The sequence below is a fragment of the Manacus vitellinus genome, unplaced genomic scaffold (assembly GCF_001715985.3).
Source record: "Manacus vitellinus isolate BGI_N305 unplaced genomic scaffold, ASM171598v3 scaffold_78_pilon, whole genome shotgun sequence".
NCBI classification, from domain to species: domain Eukaryota; kingdom Metazoa; phylum Chordata; class Aves; order Passeriformes; family Pipridae; genus Manacus; species Manacus vitellinus.
The window spans coordinates 2,261,464-2,282,139 of record NW_021940807.1 but is presented as its reverse complement, the minus strand read 5'-3'; the positions used below and the strand labels follow the sequence as shown (position 1 = coordinate 2,282,139).

At 45.6% G+C, this 20,676-nt stretch overlaps 1 protein-coding gene across 1 annotated transcript in view; it reads right to left on the bottom strand.

Moving 5' to 3' along the window:
- Positions 1-1,005: 1,005 nt before the first annotated feature.
- OBSCN (obscurin, cytoskeletal calmodulin and titin-interacting RhoGEF) overlaps positions 1,006-20,676 on the bottom strand; it is a gene marked incomplete at its 3' end in the record, with an annotated part of 185,620 nt that continues 165,949 nt past the window's right edge. The window contains exons 98-116 of the mRNA XM_029964680.1: positions 20,387-20,641; positions 17,899-18,022; positions 17,423-17,556; positions 16,964-17,076; positions 15,134-15,302; positions 14,553-14,634; positions 13,910-14,110; positions 13,296-13,356; positions 12,096-12,173; positions 11,559-11,731; positions 10,974-11,000; positions 10,329-10,481; positions 9,520-9,565; positions 8,653-8,730; positions 4,018-7,525; positions 3,310-3,432; positions 1,830-1,940; positions 1,544-1,711; positions 1,006-1,128 (exon numbers count right to left, since the gene is read on the bottom strand). Coding sequence (XP_029820540.1) covers positions 1,006-1,128; positions 1,544-1,711; positions 1,830-1,940; positions 3,310-3,432; positions 4,018-7,525; positions 8,653-8,730; positions 9,520-9,565; positions 10,329-10,481; positions 10,974-11,000; positions 11,559-11,731; positions 12,096-12,173; positions 13,296-13,356; positions 13,910-14,110; positions 14,553-14,634; positions 15,134-15,302; positions 16,964-17,076; positions 17,423-17,556; positions 17,899-18,022; positions 20,387-20,641 — 5,727 coding nt within the window. The remainder of the gene's footprint in view (positions 1,129-1,543; positions 1,712-1,829; positions 1,941-3,309; positions 3,433-4,017; positions 7,526-8,652; positions 8,731-9,519; positions 9,566-10,328; positions 10,482-10,973; positions 11,001-11,558; positions 11,732-12,095; positions 12,174-13,295; positions 13,357-13,909; positions 14,111-14,552; positions 14,635-15,133; positions 15,303-16,963; positions 17,077-17,422; positions 17,557-17,898; positions 18,023-20,386; positions 20,642-20,676) is intronic.

Here is a 20,676-nt window from a genome sequence, read left to right as displayed (position 1 = left end):
CTGCAGAAGGCATTGCTGTCAGACATCACATTCCTAGTAACAACAGCAAAGCAGTCCCAGGAGAGATGGAATAGGCTTGGGGATTTGGTTCAAAGCTTTTGTGACTGAACAGGAAAACATCCGCTTTTGACAAGGGCACATAGTGACAGAAGGAGGGGGAATGGCTTTAAACTGTAAGAGGGGAGATTTAGATCAGGTGTCAGGAAGAAATTATTCTCTGTGAGGGTGGGGAGGCCCTGGCACAGTTTGCCCAGAGAGGCTGTGGATGCCCCTGGATCCCTGGAAGTGTCCAAGGCCAGGTTGGAGAGGGCTTGGAGCAACCTGGGCTAGTAGAAGGTGTCCCTGCCCATGGCAGGGGGTGGCACTGGATGGTCTTTAAGGTCCTTTCCAACCCAATCATTTTTATAATTCCATGATTCTATGATTCACTGACTTCCTTAAGCTCTGGACCAAACCCTTGCAAGAGAACATCAAAGGGGTGATGCAGTATTGCCAAAATGTGGGTATTTATTCTGGCTGTTTGCCCTGAGCTTCCTCCGTAATCAGTGGGAAAAGAAAGCATGGCTGTTTAGCAGAGGATGAACTCCCTTTTTGACAGATCACCTTCCTCCACAACAGACTGTCCAGAAAGCCTGGATATAAGATGATGGTTTTTTGCTGGGTATTATTAGTGTATTGTTTTGCCAAATTACTCAAGGCTGTGTATCAGGCACCAACCAGGCATTTTCTTCTGTAGCTGCTCACTTTTTGGTCATAACTTTTGTGTCACCTAGTTTGAGTCACACTTCAGCAAAGCCTTGGTATGAGGATGCATATTTTCCAGGCTGATTTATTTAGCACAACACTTAACTTTCAGATGGCTGAATGATGGCTGTATGAATTTCATTCCTAACTCAAAACGAGGGAGTTAATCAGGCTGTTTCTGAATAAAAGTAAAGTATCCAGCAGGTGAAGGGATCACACAAACCAAGATGTTCCCTTTGAGGTGTAAGGACAGCACTTTACCTTCACTCTTGCACTGGATGGTGTAATGGACAGGGGTGTTGGTCTCCACAGGTTTCCAGACCACCTGCACTCCATCTTTGTAGACTTCCACCATGTCAGGGGGTGGAGGGCTGGGAGGAACCTCTGTTGAGAGGAGGCACAAAACCCAGGGGCTGTTAAGAGCAGCACTGCTGTGAATCAAAACCCTACACCCAGCATGTCTCAGTTACAGATATTATTTTTATATATATACATATGTATATGTTTTATATGTATATATAGGCACACACCTAGAGAAACAGCAATTTAACCCCACCTTAATTTAAACTCAGTTTTAAAGTTTTGTCTTGGAGGGCTCTGAATCCAGAAGAGTGAAGAAGAGGGAATGAACCCTGCAATATGTGCCACACTACCAGACAGCAAAGACTGTGGACAACAGCAAGGGAGAGATTGTCCTCTGCACCTCTCTGCAGAAATCTCACCTCAAAGGTATTGACAGGTCACATTTTGGGGCAGAATTATTTATAACACCTGTTTCTGTAGCTGCTTCTCCTCTTACCTGCTTTTCTTATGACACAAGAGGTGGATGCCGAGCCCAGGGAGTTTGTGGCCACACAGGTGTAAATACCAAAATCCTCAGGATTAACAGAGAGAATAGTTAAGAGCTGGAAGTGTTTGAGGGTGGATGAGATGAGGATCCGGCTGCTGCTCTGGACAGGGATCCCGTCTGAAAAGCAGAAGGTAGGAGAGATAAACACCCTGAAAGTTGATACCAAGGTCTCTAAACCCCTCCCTGCACCCCTGTCCCAGAGGTCAGGGACTCCCTGGAGGGATGCCAGTGTCACCTCTGAACCAGTTGATGTGCAGGGAGGAGTGAGCTGCCGTCCGGCACGACAGCGTCACGCACTGTCCCACGGCAGCAGCCTGGTCCATGAGCTCCTCAGTGAAGGATGGGGCTGCAGGGAAGAGGAAAAAACATCAATTCAGAATAGCCAGGAGAGTTATGTGGAAAACAAATGCATGCAGGACGTCAGAAAACCTTTCTAATTGTTCAAGAACATTTCTGGTTCTTGCTCCGTCATCCTTTTGACCGCCCGTTGGAGAACGCCCTGGGCATTGAGCACAGGTGCAGGAGCCTCAGGGACACAGTGTGACTGCTCATACATGATCACCCAGATGGATCTTGGGAAGTCCATAGGGAATACCTGCATTGCCCAGCCCTGCTGGTACAGCTGAGGCAGCAGAACAGCTCAGAGCAGAGAGAGATCATGTCACAGCAAGAGTGTTCCCCTGGCCAAGCCAAATTGTGGGGGCAAAACTAAATGATGGTATTTTGAGGATGAGGGGATCAAATAGGACAAGAGGCAATGGCCTCCAGTTGCATCAGGGGAGGGTTAGATTGGATATTAGGGAACCTATCTTCGTGGAAAGGGTCATCATGGATTGGAACAGGCTGCCCAGGGCAGTGGTGGAGTCACCACCCCTGGAGGGATTTAAAAGACATGTGGATGTGGCACTTGGGGACAGGGTTTACTGGTGGCCTTGGCAGTGCTGGGGAATGGTTGGACTCGATGATCTTAGAGGTCTTTGCCAACCTAAATGATACCATGATCAAGACAACGTAAGAAGAGAGAAGCAGAGATGAAAGATGAATATGAAAGGAGGAAAAACCCCATAGAGCATCAAATCTGCTCCTGCCTCCATGGCAGGAGCACCCTCCTGTGCTTCTCCAGGGTTTTTTTCTCCCCAGTTGCCAGGAGCTGCCAGCCTCCCACACCTGCCCTTCCCAGTGTTTCCCTGGGCTCTGCTGAGTACTGGGACGTTAGTCTGACCTTGGGAAATGCTCCTGACAGAGTCAAGGGGAAACTTGTCTAGGAAAAAGCAAGTTCAGCTTTGCTGATGCACCATGTGGGGCTGCCCCATTATTTTTCATTCCACAGCTCTGTAGCAGCATGTCTGGACTTAACACATCCATTCAGGACTGGAGCATAGGAATTCACAGTTCCCTGCCTCTGCCTTCCCACCCATGGATACTGCTTTTATTCTCTTTCTATCTTACACCTGGATTTTATTCCTTTGCAGTGGCTTCCTGGAGTGGCTCCAATTTGCAAACAACACCATGATAGGTTTTATCAAGGTCCTAGTTATGATGTAAACAGAGGAGACTGGCCCATGTTACATGAGTTGGTCCAGGTCATCTCTCCAGACAATCACTGCAGATCCATCCTTAGAAACTGGCCTCACACAGCACTGGGATTTTCATTACTGATACTTCATGCTAAAACAAACCACTGGCTTTGTGGCACCACAGTGCCACAGCAATACCTTTCTCCTTTGGCATGAGGCTTGGCAACTTGAATGAGGAGAGTGCTGATTTCCTCTTCAGAGATCCTTCAGCCCCTGTTAACAGCTCTTTTTCTGCTGCCTCACTTCCCAGCTCACCAAACTCTGTTTTGAGAAAGGATGAGAAGTCATTCAAGGCCACCCTTCTCCCCGCTGGCATCAATTCACAGTGACAGCTCTACCATTCACACATAAACAGCTCATCACTCACAGGTTCCCTTATTAACCAGCCTTCAGTCAGCAGGGAAGGCTGTGACAGCTGTGACAAACACAACAGTGTCCTGGAAGAACAGGCAATATCTAGGGATGGCAGAGAAGAAAGGACAGATCCTGATGTCCAATAGCCAGGGTGACTTCACCAGCTTCTCCCAGTCACTTTATTTTTTTTGAGACTTACCATGGTCAGATGATAACTGCAGCAAGGAAAACATCACCCAGGTCTGCTTTTGTGCAACCTCAGACAGGGGAATTTGAGCCCCTTCCATCAGTGGATTAACCCATCTGCCTCTGCACTGGGGTAACCCAGTAACAGAGGGGTAGTGCTGGAGCTGGAAACTGCTGATTTCATAACCTGCCATGGCCAGTTTTACAATCCCAGTCTAACCACAGCCTCAGATAAAAGGAAAAGGCAACTTTATCAGAGCCCAGTTATAGCAGAAAATCTATAAAGGAGCAGAGTGAAATACTTACCTTCCTCTGCCTCTGGCTCAGGAGATGTCTTTCCTTTTAGGATTCTTGAAATATGGGCAACAGAAGCTTTTACTTTCTTCTTCAGACTCTGCTCCACTGACAGCTCCACTGAATGAGACCTTGCATATGGCTTAAAGAGTCCTGGCTTGGTGTGGAAGGAGCTTTTTTGCTTCCCACTGGAGTCCTTTTGGGAGCTGTACATTTCTTTATGGCTCTCTGGTCCTTTCCCCATGGCCACTAAGTGAGTTGCCTTTGAATCCTCAGATATTTCCAAATGGTTCTTCCTGTTCTTGTCCTCTGCCTGCTCCCTGATGCACAGCCTCTTATCCTTATGCAGATGCCCTGCAGGAGGAGACCTTGCCCTTTCACCGAGAGGAATAAACCGTCTGCGAACCGGCTTGGGCGAAGGCTTCTTGTAGCTCAGAAATTCAAACGGAAAATAGACAATGTCATACAAGTCAGAGAAGTTCAAGTAGGCAGGTTCCACCTCTGAGATGTCAAATTTTTGAGGGCCGCTGCCAGTACTGGGGGTTTCATCTGACAGGTCTTTGATTTTCACCAAAGACACTTCTGGGTGTTTCCCGGTGTCCTTGATCACTGACACTCGGCTGGGTCTTTTCCCGGTGTCCGAGCTCTCTGTTGAGGAAACGCTGGCTCGGCTGGAAGTGGGGCTCTCAAACGCCATGTCCTCCAGGTGTTCACATTCACGAGGAACTGTCTGTGCTCCCTGCCCTTCCAGTACCTCTGACTCCTCACTCACAGCAAGGCAGGGTTCTTCAAGGCCATCCCGCTCATCTTCCCTCTGTTTTACAGAAGGGGAGGAGGTGTCCATGTGCTTTCTGCTCTCCTTCTCTCCAGAAACTGACTCTGCCCAAACATTCATCTCTTCAGAGAGGGAAACCATCTCGTCCACTAAGCCCTCCAGCACAGCAGACTCCTCATCACTGTAAAAGGAAGACCTGTGATGTGATTGCTCCTGACGGCGATCCCTGCGGAGCGACGGTGGGACAGCTTTTCCAGCGTCAGATCTTCCACTTTCGAAGGCAACGCCTCCACCCTCACCATGGACCTTTGGATGTTCCTCATATTCTACTTCATAGGCTGAAGCTGGAGCACCTTCTGGTTGTGCAGCAGTTAAGGCACCCCCCAGACCATCAGAAATCCCAGCACTGGGACTGGCAGCCCTGTGCTGCTCCAACTCCCGATGTCCAGCCTTGGGGAAAGGAGCAGACGTGGTCTGCGCAGTTGCTGGGCTTCCACCTGCTGTCACAGCAGATCTCACCTCGCTGTGAAGGGCTGGATGTTCCTGTTTTTCCCTCTGACAGACCGAAGGGAGAGCAGTGCTTTGGGAGGACACCGTTCCTGCTGTGTGTCTGCTCCCTGGAACAGCATGGCCTTCAGAAACCTTCTGGGGTTTGGCTCCTTCATGGGCCAAGCTGGGAACAACCTCTGTGACCGCAGAGCTTTCGCTCCTCAGAGCAACAAACCTCTCCTTGCTGTGAGCTGGCCCTTCCCTTTCAGCCTGTGCTCCACTGGAGACCGGAGTCGGCACTGATTGTGGTGGTGGGACTTTGGGAACAGCGAGGTGCTCTCCTTTCAGGCTGGCTGATGCTGTGAATCCATGAGCAGGAGCCTTCCTGTGAGCCTGGCTTTCACCAGCATGGGCTGATGGCGGAGTGACTCCTGTCACACCCAGCCCTTCCTCCTCCAGGACAGCAGATCTCACCTCTTTGCGGGTCTTCACCTTCTGAGGAGCCCCTTCACCAGCTGTGAGGGCACCTGGCCGCTTGCCCAGAGACACAGGAGCTGCTGGAACACTTTTCCCAGGAAGTTCCTGACTTTTGTCTTTGTGTACTGGAAGTGAATCGATGTCTGTCTGTTCTGCTGGAACAGCAGAGCTTTCATGTTCCATGAGTTCAGACTCGGCAACACCGTGAGCAGAGGTTTTTTCACCTGAATGTTTCTGCCTTTTGTCCTTCCAAGGTGGAACTGGGGCCGTCCTTTTGATCAGCAGCGTTCCACCTTTTTGATCCTGGTGGATGTCAGCGTGGTGAGCAGACTCCTGGGGCAGACACACACCTCCCTTACTCGTGGGAGATGACTCAGAGGTGGCCTCTGACTGTGTCAAGGTTGGAATGGACTCTTTGCTCTCCTGAAAGGCAGTGTCAGAGGAAGATTTACCCTCCATGCTCTCATGTTTTTGGGCTGCTGATGCAGTTATGTCTGAGCACTGGGCAGTCAGAATGGGGCTTTTGCCTTCCAAATCTTCAACATCCTCCTCAATCTCAGTAGCTTTTGACTTCTTCAGTAAAGGTTTCCTATTTTCACTCCTGTGAGGTGACACTGGAAGTCCCTCAGCCTGTTGCATAAAAGCAGCTGGGCACTCATTACCCTCACAATGTGTGGAAGGAGAGGGCTTCTCTCCTGAACAATCCTTGCTGGCTCTCCTGACTTCCTCCTGCTTTGATGTGCCTACAGAACATCCCTTGCCAGGCCCTGCAGAAATGTCACAGTGGTCACTGCCTTCAGGGCAGCTCTCCTGGGACAAGACATCACAGTCTTCTTCCAAAATGTCTTGTTCCCTCAGTGACCTCGAGGCTCTCAGCCTGTAGTCGTCCAGGGAACGGCTCCTGCTGGCACCAGCAATGGCAGGATGTGGTGGTTTCCTGGCAGTATCAAACGACGCTGATTTGGTCAAGGATCCCAGCAGGCTTTCCCTGCGATCATCTCCTTCCTCTTCCTCTTCCAGTTCAAACTGCTCCAGGAGAGGCTCACGGAGACCACTGAGGGGCACCTTCGAATATCCACCTTTCCGGAAAGTCCTCCTGGCTCTGTCCAGGTGCCTCCTGAACTCCCTGCCTGGTGAGGAAGGTGGCCTTGCAGGCAGCTCTGTTGCTTGGCTGTAGAAAGTGCTTTTGATGACGCTCTGCCTGGGCACAAAGGCAGATGGCTTTTCTGTGCCATCCCCAGCCTTTTCAATCCTCTCCTTATCAGCTAAAGACATGTCTGGTTTTCCTTTCTGACCTGGATATGATGTGCTTTCCATGGAAGCCCTCACGGATGAAGGCTCGGCAGCACCACTCCTTTCATCTCGAACACTGGGATGGAGCCTCTCCTCCTTCTCCTGGAAGGCACTCGCCATGAGCTCTTTGCTTTCCGTGGGTGATTTGTCCCCCACCTCAGCCTTCATGGAAGCATATTTCCTCCTCATGGGTTTTACTGGAGGGACTGGTGCCTTGGAGTGCTTCTGCTCACTTGAACGTCTTGGAGGCTCCTGATAACTTGGTGCTTCAAACACGGGCAAGTGCAGCTCGGGGGTGGAACCAAAGTGCCTCTTCTTGGGGAAATTCGAGTTCTCGTTGTCTGAAGAGGAGCCACTGGTACTGGATGAAGTGCTTTCCTCGATGAGGTGTCGGGAGATGGCCAGGGAGGTGTTGTCGTGGGTCCTTTCCAGGATTTCTGGGATAGACCTCATTACCAGGATGGATTTGTAGCACATCAGAGACCGCTGGGGAGCCAAACAAAATACAGCACAGTGAGACGGAGGCATGGTGGGAGGATGGCAAAGCAAACATACCCAAATGAACTCCTGAACTCCTAATTACCCATGAGTTTAATTACACACTGCCAGCCCTTTGTACACGTCACCAATCCAGGCCTCATTTGCTCTCCAAATCTTCCTCTTCCCTCATTGACAGACGTGAAACTAAATTGACTTCAGGGGACATACTTGCTGTTGTGAGCAGGGAAGCAGGACCCTGCTTGAGATTTCCAAAGTCAATCTGGCCACTCAAAGCAGATAGAAAGGAGTTTTTAATGGAAAACATCAGAAGAAAGACTTGCTGGAATCAATGGCCTTAAATCCACGGATTACAGTTCAACCTACAGTGACTCAGGTCAACAGAAGACCTACCACAGTGCAGGGGGTGGGATTCCTCTGCTCTAAATTCTGCCATGTGAGACATCTCAGTTGAAATTGGGCAGCTGCCCTCCCCTTCCAACCAGCAGGGGGAAACTGGCTTCTTCAGGAGGCAATCAATCCCATAATTTTAGAGAACCTCAGGAAAAGAGGTATTTTTGGAGACCTGTCTATAATTCAGCAAAGGCGGCTGAGGGCACCTCACTTAGACACAACTTTGTGTCTTACAGGCACCTGCATGAGACCAAGTGTTTCCCAGGCAGTAAAAGTCTAGATAATTAATTCCTGACACATCCCTCAACTGCAGCCTCCTGGGCTTATTCCCCATTTACGGCCAAGCTGAGATCTCTGCTGAGCTCGCTGTCCAAGCCCAAAAGACTTTCAAAGATTCAAATGTAAATAAAAATATATATAAAAAAATATAAGATTATATAGATTATTATACTTTATTGTATCTTATATATTACAGATTAATATATATAAATATATAGTATATAATAATATTAATATGTATACATTTATATATATATTTATATATTATATTTATATATTATATATTATATATATTAACTATATTATATATTATATATTATATTTATATATGTTAGATATATATAATATAAATAACCTATAGTATATATTATTATATGGTATATAGATTATTATAGATGATTATATAAATTATATAACAAAAATATAGATTAAGGGCAACTCACCTGCCACTTGCTCCGAGCCACGATGAATTTGAGCTGCTTGGTATTAATGAAATGAGCTGTTTCGAGGGGGACATTGTGCTGCCAGGTGGAACGAGAGGAAAATCATTGGTTCAAAAAAAACTGCCTTCATCTCCTAATAAATCTCTAGGATTCCCTCCTTCCACAGTTGTTTAATTTAGGAAAGCTACAGTAGACCAAATGCTACACTCCCTTCATAGTTAAATTGCAGACAAAATCAGTGATAAAAGTAAGCCTTGTTCAATACATGCCATTAAATCCTTTTTTTTATTGCTAATTTTTAGCTCTTCCCCTTAGTGATTTAAGGCACTGCAATATATAAACTATAACTTTGTCCTGCAAAGCCACAGGTTCCTTCCTATATTGATGTGTGGAGGAAACAGCCTGAAGCTGAACCAGGGGAGGTTCAGTTTGGACATTAGGGAAAATTTCTTCCTGGAAAGGGTAGTCAAGGATTGGAACAGTCTGCCCAGGGCAGGATGGTGGAATCACTGTCCCTGGAAGGATTTAAAAGATGTGGCACTTGGGGATATGGTTTAGTGGTGGCCTTGGCAGTGCTGGGTTGATGGTTGGACTCCATGACCTTAGAAGGGTTTTCCAACCTAAATGATTCCTTGTTATATCTGCTCACATCAGTAGTAAATCTTTATCCTTTGAAAGGAAAGATATCCTGGCATGTAAACCCCTTTCTGAGGAGCCATTCCTGAGCTCCTCTGTGGCACAGAAAGTAAGAGACTATGGGAAAAAAAATAAACCAGCAAACATCCAGCAGCTTTTGGGGCCGCCCCTGCCAAGGTCTCTTCCAACCTCGTTATTGTAATGACTAATAAAGGACCAGGACAAACTTACCATGAACCACTTGTGGGACAGACAGTCCAAAGCACTAGGCCTGGCTCTGGTAAGAGAACAGATGGGCATTTTAGTTGGAAGTCACTTCCAAAGCAACTACAAGATCTTCCTGAAGGTGCTGCTACACATGGACACAGGTGTACGCTTTGGGGTGTGTCCTCAGGTTCAGAGCTGGGAAGCCAACAACCTTTGAGCCCAAAGTTTCCTTCCCTTGAGGTGAAATAATACTCCTTTTTTCTTTCCCAGATTCCCCACAGATCCCCAGGAAGACCCTGTGACACTCTGTGTGGAGCCTGTTCAAGGGTGTCCAGAGCAGCCCTAAGAGGGACTTTGCCTCTTTAGGTGGCCAGAGAGAAAATAGCTTTGGCAGGAGGCAGAAAGAATAGAAATGAAATTAAAAAGCAAGGGCCTGCAAACTTGCCTTCAAGCCTCCTTTTGTACCTGAAATTGCTTAATGAATATGGTTAATGGTATTTAATTCTCTCATAACTCCCTCTACACCAGTCCTTGCTCTTCCCACTTGTCCATGTCACTCCAGAAGTTCACCTGCCTGGAGGGGGCAGGGAGTCACCATCACCACCCCAACGTGGCAAATATCCAAACTGTGGTTTGGGTAACGGGGAATAACGAGCTAAAATTAGGGCAGAACATCTCGAAACATCAGCTTGCTACTTTTCTAGAGAACAACAGCTCCGAGGAGCCGAGATGTGCCTGCTGAGCCACCAACACCCCTGCACGGGGCTGCAGGAAGCACAGGAGGACACTCACTTGGGGTTCAGTTAAGGAAGGAAGCACAGGAGGACACTCACTTGGGGTTCTGCTGCAGGATCCCTTTCATGAAGTCCTTTGCATCTTCACTCAAGTGAACAACGTCAGGAATGGTCCATGAAATCTCCCCGCTCTGGATGTTCAGGAGGGTTTTCCTGTCGTTCTCCCCAGCAAACGGAGACTTGCACGTGAGGCTTATTTATTGGACACCACAAAATAAAAGGAGACAGATTTTAGACTTTGATTTGCTGTTCAAATGACAGAAGCACAAGTGCCCTCCTGGGGTTTTAAGATATTTGAGGGACTCCGTGTGTGGGACTTGCTTTGTGAGCAAGGTGTTCACTAACAAGTCGTCTTTCACCCCAGCATTTCATGGCACTTGACTGAATCATTATTTATTTGGGATAATAGTAAGATAAGGAATTAAGGCACAGGTACAGTGGGGTGTTGGCTAAAACAGGGGAGACTGAACCTCATCCACTGCTTCCACTGTGAACTACAAGGAATGCAGCTCTCAGGGACAACAACCAAAGCCTTGGGAACCCAGGAGAGGAGGAAAACACAAAATAAATTGTCCTTATCATAGAGAGACTCAATGCTCCACTCAAATCCCCCACTTGAAGGCACTGGAGGGCTCTGATGGACAAAGGATTATTAAATGAGTCATTAAAAGAAGATTTGTTTACCTTAAATACGTGATGACTCCAACAGCCCTGAGGAGAAAGGGAGCACAGATGTCAGGTGTTTTGTCACTATTTATCCATCCTTCTCAAGCACACAGCCCCTCTTCCTGCCACTAGACACCCCCTTCTCCTCACCTTTCCAAGGAAAATAAATCCCAAAAGTTTTTTTCACCCTTCAGGGTTTTTTTCCCCCTTCAATATTTTTTAAAATTGTTCTCGAGCCATCTTCCAATTTTAAAGCACAGATAAAGGAAAGGGCTCATAATACTTTTTTTTTTTTTGAGTTTGTTTGCCTTTTCTGGAAAGCTCTTTGGGATCATTCTCTCTTGTTGCTGCCTCTAATAGAGATCATCTCCTCTAAGATGCTCCTTTGCATCAATGAGCTGTCAGAGTTCAATTATGACTGAAAAAAAACAATAAACAGAAGGAGCTTTAAAGGGCCCTGATGGCTTTTGGATTCTCAGAGTTCACTTCCAGTTTCCTGTGTAATTATCACTGCTCCATTTACTTATTAACAGTAAATGGATATTCAGGCCATCAAGGGCCTGAAAAAGCTTTTTAGGAAGATGAGAGATGAGCAGATATTACCAGATATCAGTTGCTTTTGACACCGGTGACAGAGAAACAATTTCTGGGGCAACAAACTCTGGAGAGCCGTATTTGCTGTACTGAGGCTCAAAGGGGGTGATCTTCTGAGCAAACCCAAAGTCACAGATCTTCAGGTCTTCCCTCTCGGGGTAAACCATGAGGATATTCAGTGGCTGCAAAATAAAATAAAATAAAATAAAATTATAAAATAAAATAAAATTATAAAATAAAATAAAACAAAATAAAATAAAACAAAATAAAATAAAATAAAACAAAACAAAATAAAACAAAACAAAACAAAACAAAATAAAATAAAACAAAATAAAACAAAATAAAATAAAACAAAATAAAACAAAATAAAATAAAATAATAAAATGAATTAATAAAATAAAATAAAAGGAGAAATTTTACTTTAAAGCAGGCAATATTTTCCATTTTAAGTAAGAAAATAATTGAATAATAACTAAATAATTCAAACATAGAATGCCCATTCCCTGACAAAGAAGAGGCTGTGAAAAGCCTGTCATTGCACATTACCTTGATGTCCAAGTGAAGGATGTTGTTGTCGTGAAGATATTTGAGTCCTTCCAAAAGTTGCTTGATATACAGTTTGACCTAAGAATCAAATTAATTATTAAAAAATCATTAAACAGTAATAGTACATAGGAGGGTCCCTGATTCCATCAATATTTGTAGTATATGAGAGAGGGAGAAATTGAACCAGAAATACTTTTAAAGCTAGAATTATCTTCTTTTATTATTCTTGCAGTTGGAATTAGATGTGAACCAAACATAACCCTGTGGAATGAAGCTGTGCCTCGTGTGTGACCCCTTTGCCCTGCTGGAACCTTCTGTATGTGAAAAAGTCCCTACTTTTTTAAAAAACAAAACAAAACAAAACAATCCTACAAAGTTGCAAATTAAAAGAAATAAAAGAGACAAAAATCCTCAAGTTTGACAAACTTTATCAACCTGTCATAACACAAACTCAGCTCTGGCTAGGTTTAAATCAGGCAAACACAAATTTTTAAAACACAAATACATCTTAAAACTATCTTGTAAACCTATTTGTTGACCACATGCAGATCCAATCAGACTATGACTTTGAACATTTATATCTAGATTTACATCCAGATTCAGCTCTGGAAGTCCTTTACCTTTGATATTTTATAGTGTCAGTTGACGTGTGATCCTTAAAGATCCCTCCCAGCCCAAACCATTCTGTGATGTTTCCCTCTGAGTATTCTAAGAAAAATCAATTTTCCCCATAAACGTGGGACACCTGGCTACCAGATGGGAGATAATGAAACATTTTGAACTTTGAGCACCAAGGATCTAAAAAAAAAAAAAAAAAGAACCTTTTAGAAACCATAATTTCATCCCTTTATTTTGGGGACTGAAAGGGAGTGGATAGAATTCAGTTACAAGGGGATAAATTGGTATTAAGCAAGCAAAGATACAGGAGCTCCAGGTGACAGATAGCAAAGAAATGATAATACTAGAGCAAATATAATAATATTTTTCAGGCTGAATGCAATCCTGGTGGTCAAAACCACTGCCTGTTTCTAGTTACTGTCCAGAGAAACTCAACTTGTTGGGAACACATTTGAAGAGCTGATTGTGTTTTGACAGGTTGCCACTGGTTTCAAAGACATTCCTCCTAAGGAAAGACATTCCTCCATAAGGAAAATGCAGGTGGAACCAACTCTGGGGTCTCAAGTGAGGGAGAGGAATTACCTCAGCTTCGGTGACCACACTCTTCTTGAACAAACGGTCCAGGAGCTCTTCGCTGGAGCATCTGACAAGGGCATTAAGGGAGAGCAGAACTGAAGGTAAAAGCTCATTTTTTGCAGCAGAATTCACCAGGTGGTCTCAGGCAATGTGATGATCATTAAAATCTCTATTGCTGTGCCCTTCTGGCAGAGTTGGGCTGCTCTAAACCCGTGCTCCTACAAGCGGGAGATAAGATCTGTAGGTTGGTAGATTTTGGTATTGCTTGTGCTAAAATCTACCTGTTGGCTACTGGGTTTTCTGGTCTACACTGCCTTTTCCTGGTGCTCACTCAGACTGGATCTCATGGAAAAAAAAAGAGTCCTTAACTTCCAGACATTTCAGAATAGAGTTTTGATGCTTAATAACCCATTCACACTTGGATATACAAGTATGATTTTACTCAACAGTACTGCAGTGAAGCTCCCACAGAGCTGTGCCTGCAGTGCAGAGAAGGGCTGTGCATGTCCTTTTATCTCAGGCAAAACCAAAAAATTGTTAATTCATAAGTTTATTTAATAAACTGGCTCCACCCACTACTTCCCCAGCCTCCTCAGACAAGCTGCACAGAAAAAGGATACAACTCCAGAACCAAAATCAGTGTTTTCCTTGTTTCAAACTCATCCAGGAGCCGGGTAATCCTGTCGTGGGACAGAGAGGCGAGAATGTCCCTCTCTTGGTGGGCTCGAGACTTGGTTTTGCTTCGCAGAGGGATGAACTTGGCAGCACAGGACACTCTGTTCCCTTTGTGCACAACCCGTTTCACGAAGCTGAAGCAGCCCCTGTGCAGGAATCGAAGGACACAAGCCCTGCTCAGACATGGTTTAAAGAGCAGCAGGCAGAGAGTTTTCCACATCCTGCCCTTTAACAGCTCCCCACTGCCCAGTGCTTAAATTCTCCAGCACAAAAAGCTCATTTTCCTGTCCGTGAGGTGCTGTTGCCCTCTCCTGGCTGCCTCCAAAGCGAAGCAAGGTGCCCACATAACGAGAAAAGCTGTTTCAGGTGATGCAGGTGCTGACAAAGGCTGATGCCTGCACTTATGGGCTGTATGGACTCTCTCATCCTCTGTCAGAAACCACAGGAAAGCATTCCCAGCACACCTGCAATGGGGTGACCTCCCACTTTTCCACTTTTCCACAGCTGGGCCCCCTCTGCCTCAGCAGCTTGGAAGGGCAATTAGATGTTCCCTGGCAGTGATGCTCTAGAGCTGGAAAATTCATTTACCTTCCAATTTCCTGCTTCACCTCATAATGGGCATGGAGCTTTCGCCTGGTGGCCACTTTCTTTCCTTCTTGGTCTTTCTTAGCTTTGGAAATGAAGGAAAATATAAAGGTTAATATTCAGACAGCAATGCCTTGCTAATAGTGTGCAGAGCTGTCACAGGACAATCTAAAGCAGGAAAATGACAGAGATTCTCTGAACTTCTGAAGAGAATTAGGTGGAGCTGCTTGATAACAGAACCTGTCAATGTGAACTCTGGGGTTGCCCAGAGAAGCTGTGGCTGCCCCATCCCTGGAAGTGTTCAAGGCCAGGTTGGACAGGGCTTGGAGCAACCTGGGAACGTGAAAGGTGTCCCTGCCCATGGGACTGGGTTGGAATGAGGTGGTCTTTAAGGCCCCTTCCAACCCAAACCATTCCAGGATTCTGTGATTTGGTTTTATACTGGATCTTGTGGTATTTAGCAATCTATAAATGCACACAGGAATAGAGAGCTGATACCATACAGGTACCAGAGCACGACAACACCAGATTACATGTTGCCATGGCTATGGAAGCAACTCCTGCAGCTGAGGGAGTGGCATTACCTTCACGTACAATGAGCTCTGCTTTGCACAAAACCTCCCCTCCTGCATTTTTGGCAACACAGGTATAAACACCACCATCTTCCACGGCAGCATCGTCCACCGCTAAGAAATACGTTGTCCCTTCCTTCCCCTGGTGGACTCTGTCACTGTCTGTCAGCAGTGAAGTGCCCTGAAAGAAGGAAATGACATTTTAGCACTGGAAAAACCAAGATGGAAACAGATGTTTTCTCTCTTCAAGAGACAAGCTACGGGAGCAGAGCTACCACACAGACTGCTGAGGTCAGCAAATCTCACCAGCAAAATGCTGGCTGGAGAATCCTCCATGTCCCAGTGTTCCCATTTATAGGAATACAGGCTTGGGAGGGATCACCAGTGCCATGTGGTTGATTGTTCAGCTCTCCCAGCACACCATTCCTGAGCAGTCAGCCCAGGGAACACAAGGATCAGCTGCTTTGCTCCTGCCTGGTCTCCAGCTTGTGCTGGCACTTGTGGTGTTTGTGAGATGAGGAGCAGCTGAGGGAGCTGGGGGAGCTCAGCCTGGAGAAAAGGAGGCTCAGGGGGGACCTTCTCACTCTCTACAACTCCCTGACAGAAGGGAGGAGCCGGGGGGTGTCAGGCTCTGCTCCCAGGGAACGAGGGACAGGACAAGAGGACATGGCATCAAGTTGTTCCAGGGGAGGTTCAGGTTGGACATCAGGAGGAATTTCTCCACAGAAAGGGTGATTAAGCACTGGAACAGACTACCCAGGGAAGTGGTGGAGTCCCCATCCCTGGAGCTGTCCAAGAAAGGACTGGATGTGGCACTCACTGCTCTGGTTTAGTTGACATGGTGGTGTTTGGTCAAAGGTTGGACTTGATGTTCATGGAGGTCTTTTCCAACCTTAAAGATTCTGTGATTCTATATATTCCTAAATGCCATGAAGAAAGGGACAGGAGGGAGTGTGTGTGACACAGAGGGCAGATTGTGAGCATTTGCTAAAGGTCCCTATGGCAGTAAAATGCAACATAAATACATATAATACAATATATACATATATGTATATAATACAATGTAGGTGAAGTGAACCCTATTCCCACACATAAAATGTCAGTCTCAGAGCTGTTCCTTTTTATACTGGAGCAAATTTTAACTCAGAGCAAATCACTCCACAGCAGCACCAGCTCAGTGCTTGGTGGGACCCAAAAAATATCAGATGTTAGAATTATTAGGGAAGGAATAAAGAATAAGACACAAAGCATCATTTAATAAATCCATGGCTTGCCCATGCTTTGGTACTGTTGCAGCAATGTCCTCTGTAACCCTTTCCAGATGAGGATTGACAGAGCAAGTTGAGGCTTCTTTTAGCAATATGACAAGATATGGCAGCAATATTCTAAGGAATGAGAAATTATTTCTCTTTCCTTCCTGTGGGATATTCATTGTCCTTGGTCACACTCACTTTAACAATTAGTTGCAGAAAAGATACAGAGCCTGGAAGTCATGCTGACAATTGGAATAAACCACTCCTAATCCCATCCCCAGCCCCAAACAACAGCACATATATCAGTGACTCTCAGGCAGGAACCAGTTTCCTTTCCTGCTCATCTTGGTCTCCAAAACCATCTGGGTTGCCCTGTCTGAAAAAGGATCCCCAGTGACACTGGAGACAACACAGGGTGAGACACGGGGATGGTGGTTCCAGTGAGAGCAGCTGGTTCCACAAACCCTACAGACATGATCCACAATCAGTGTAAGATATGTGGCATGAAAGAGCAGAAGACATTCCCTGTGGAAGTCCAGCACTAGAGTCCTTTCTGTGGTCCTCACTGTCAGCCAAAATCTGCACTCACCTTAAACCACAGCACGGTGGGTGGAGGGGTTCCCTCGATGACTGCCTGAAATTTGGCACGTTCCCCAGAGTTCACCTGCACATCCTCTATTGTCACTTGCATGTAGGGAGGACCTGGTGGGACACAAGGGTTTGCTCCATGCACAATGCCATAACTTTGTCCCCAGTGTGCTGATGTAGGTGGAGTTACTCAAATGGTGTTTACTGGATGGGCCATTTAGGGTATAACAGCTTAGTGTCAACTCAAGAGGTACCACAGCAATATATTTGGGGTTCTTTATACTGGCATTACTTTTAGGCTTCTTATCTTCAGGGTTACCTATTATTTTTTTGTTTAATCAAGTTACCACTTAAAAAAAATTGGAATTGTTTAAAAAAAGCAGTCATGGGGACTTGATACCAAAAGAAAAGACAGTGGCAATTGTGGAATGTGGGAGAGGGAAACAGGGTGTGCTCTTACTTGCTGGGGTCTTCTCCTCAGTCTTATACACACGAGTTCTTTCCGTGGTCTCAATATAAACTTCACTGTGCACATCCCAGACCACGTCTCCTTCTCTCCTGTACCAGCCTCCTGCCCCTGCCTCTGGTGAGGTTCTGCCATGAAGCCCAAGAGAAAAGATCAAGACATTGTCACATGCAGTGACAAGAGGTGCAAGATTTCCCCTGCCACAGACCTGTTTAACCAGCAGATGAAGAGTTATTTACTTAAAGTTAACACAACTTTGGTTTGGGGGAATGAATTTCTCTCCAACCTTTTCTACCCTTCTTTGACAAAGCACATGCCACCAGGATTCTAAAAATTATGGCAAACCTACAAGAACCTGTTCAAGTCACCACCTGGTTCCTCCACAACAGAGAACTTGATTTTCTTGCAGCAGAGTCCGCCCCGCTCAGAAATCCCTGTGTGTTGTATCAATCTATTGGGATGGCATTTACCTGTCGATGGGAACGGTGCATTCCCGAGCGCTTCCGTCTCCAGCAGTTGTGTCTTCCTTGGAAGGACCAGGGCTGGGCTTTGGCACACTGGGTTCTTCAGCTGAAACCTGCCTCTGTGCTTTGTCTGGCAGCAGAAACAGGGCAAGTTAAACGTGTCACCTACGACAGCACACCTGAAACCCAGAGCAAGCCTTTGGGGCCTTCTCTAGTCTGCCTGGAGTTGGAACCGAGTCCAGCTGAGTCCAGCTGAGTGCAGTCACTGAAGCTCAGAGGAGATTTTGGCCCTTGTGCAAAGATCACATGAAGCAAAGGGGTTGAACATCAGAGAGACCAAATGGAGGCACGTTTCTGACTGGGAAATACTAACTTTTCTGTAAGGAAGCACACACAGACAAGAGATGGGAAAGGCAGTCTGTAGGGACAGGGAGAAACAGGACAACTGGAAGGATACTGCGGGTTCATCCATCCTTTATAGGAGATAATTTATCTGTGTTGGAGTTCCAGCTCATGGCTGTGATGAAATCGTAGAATCACAGAACTGTTTAGGTTGGAAAAGACCTTTTAGGTCATCGAGTCCAACCATTAACCCAGCACTGCCAAGGCCAGCACTAAACCATGTCCCCAGGTGCCACATCTACACATCTTTTAAATATATCCAGGGAAACCCAACATTAGCTTTGTACACATGAGTGTTTCAATTAAACCTTGTTAGGAGAACAGCTCTTGGCTCACTGCTGTGATCACAGACAGCATCAGTGACATGATTAAACTCACATCAACGTAAAAGTGGTGGTCAAAGCAAGTCCTGGGTGGGGATATGATTAATCTGGAGAAAATATGGAGGCACATTCTTACAGAGAACCATGTGATATTTTAACATTAGCATTGCTGCACCTCCACTGGGTTGTTGGAAAATGTCTTCATAGAGCTCTAAGTTACACCAGAACAAGGTTTGGCATCTGGGGCTTATAGGAACAAGGAAACAAAAATTTGGTGCAGCTTGATGGCAGTTCAGGTATTTTTCAACTTTTTTAGTTAATTATTTTATGAGACATATCTTTAAAACCTGTTTTGATCTCCCATTCCAAAAGTACCCGACTGTCTTCTGATACTGGAATTACACCATAGGATAAAGTGCATTGTCTTCTTTTCCATTTTAGGAGAAAAAGTTAAATTAAGAGGGGTCTTCCCCCAGAAGGAAGCATTTTATGGATGTTTGGTGCTGAATGGTTTTGGAAAAAAGCAGCAGTTTCTAGAAATCACAGAAAACAGCTTTATGGGGATGGAAAAAGTGGTTATTCAAGACATTGCTGACAGGTTAGTGGGATTGTGCTTTCTTATCACTATCGAAATATTTGCCTTCTTTTTAATCAAAGCATGTGATCATAGGGACAGTTGTCAAGTTTCCATCTGATTAAAATAACTCCCCATAAAATATTTAATTTTGCTCAATGAAAGACCTGCAAAACCATCTCATTCACTATTGTATTTCCTCTGTAGTTATGACTAAGGAAATAATCTACTAGTTGACGTTTTACTTCAGATTTTTGAGTCGTCCTGCTTCACCAGGCTATTATTGCCAAGGATGATTTCCTACTAGAAAGGAAAAAAAAAGGTTTTAAAGTCCTGTCATTTTTATATGCCGTTATTTTGGGTCTGATTCCCTGACCAGCTTTTATTCTTGTTCTGTTTTAAACAAGAATATCTTATTTTTTTAAACAGTATTTTGATTTGGGGCTGAGGGTTACTTGAGAAAACAGTTATTCTGACTTGACACAGAGACAGCTGAGACAAGTTGTTATGGCAGAAGCAGAAGGAAGAGTGGAAGGGTTGTCTCTCATTTGGGATTTTTTGAAAACAATGGAAAAACAAAGGACTTGATATCTTGGCAAGACACAGTCACACACATCACTGGGTTTAGTCACACAGGAGCTGCTAAGGAGTCTGTCAAGGCTCCAGGGTCAGTGAAATTCAGCTGAACTTGATGCACTGAACATCCTCTAAAACTTCTGCCAGCGGATCCAGGGATGTTAAACACATTTCCAGCTTGTTTATGGCAAAAACTAAAGCAACTGCCCTCACCCACCCCACCAAACCAAATCCCAAATAACTTTATAAATGTAAAAGAGGGCTCTCATTCCACCTTCTCCCCCAAAAATACCTGAAACAAGAAAAGGGACAAAAGCCCAAAGCTGGAAAATATTCCCATTCCCTCCATTTTGGGCAGGTGATGAATCAAACTCTACTTCAGACGTGGTTTTCAAACATCTCCTGTTTCCTGAAAGATCTGCCCCGTTCTTATATCCAACCTAACCCCAACCCACACCCCCACGTTTCTTGGGGTCTGAATGTCCTCTCTTAATCTTCGTCTGCTCAAAACACACTGAAACAGAAAAATGAGGTAAAAAATATCTTTGCTGGCACGTTCAGTGTTTCTCTCTCTCTCTTGACTCCCACGGGACCTCTCCCAGATCCATGCCCAACCTACCATGGCCTCCAGGAGCCCGGGTTTGGGTGCTGGCTTCATGAACCAGCACAGGGGGCCCAGCTGATGTTTCTGAGAGGTCTGGAGGAACAGACCCAGGAAGGCCAAGGCCACCTTCTCCTCTCATGCCCAGGGGAAGAGTCACCAGCATTGACGCCGAGTCCATGAGTGTCCTCAGGGCTGTCTTGATCTCCTTATCGGCGCGTTGGAGCGAGGCCTGGACAGAAGTCTCCATCCTTGGCTGTGGGGGAGTCATTCCTACAGGCAAGAACAACAGCTTTTCTCTCTCAAGG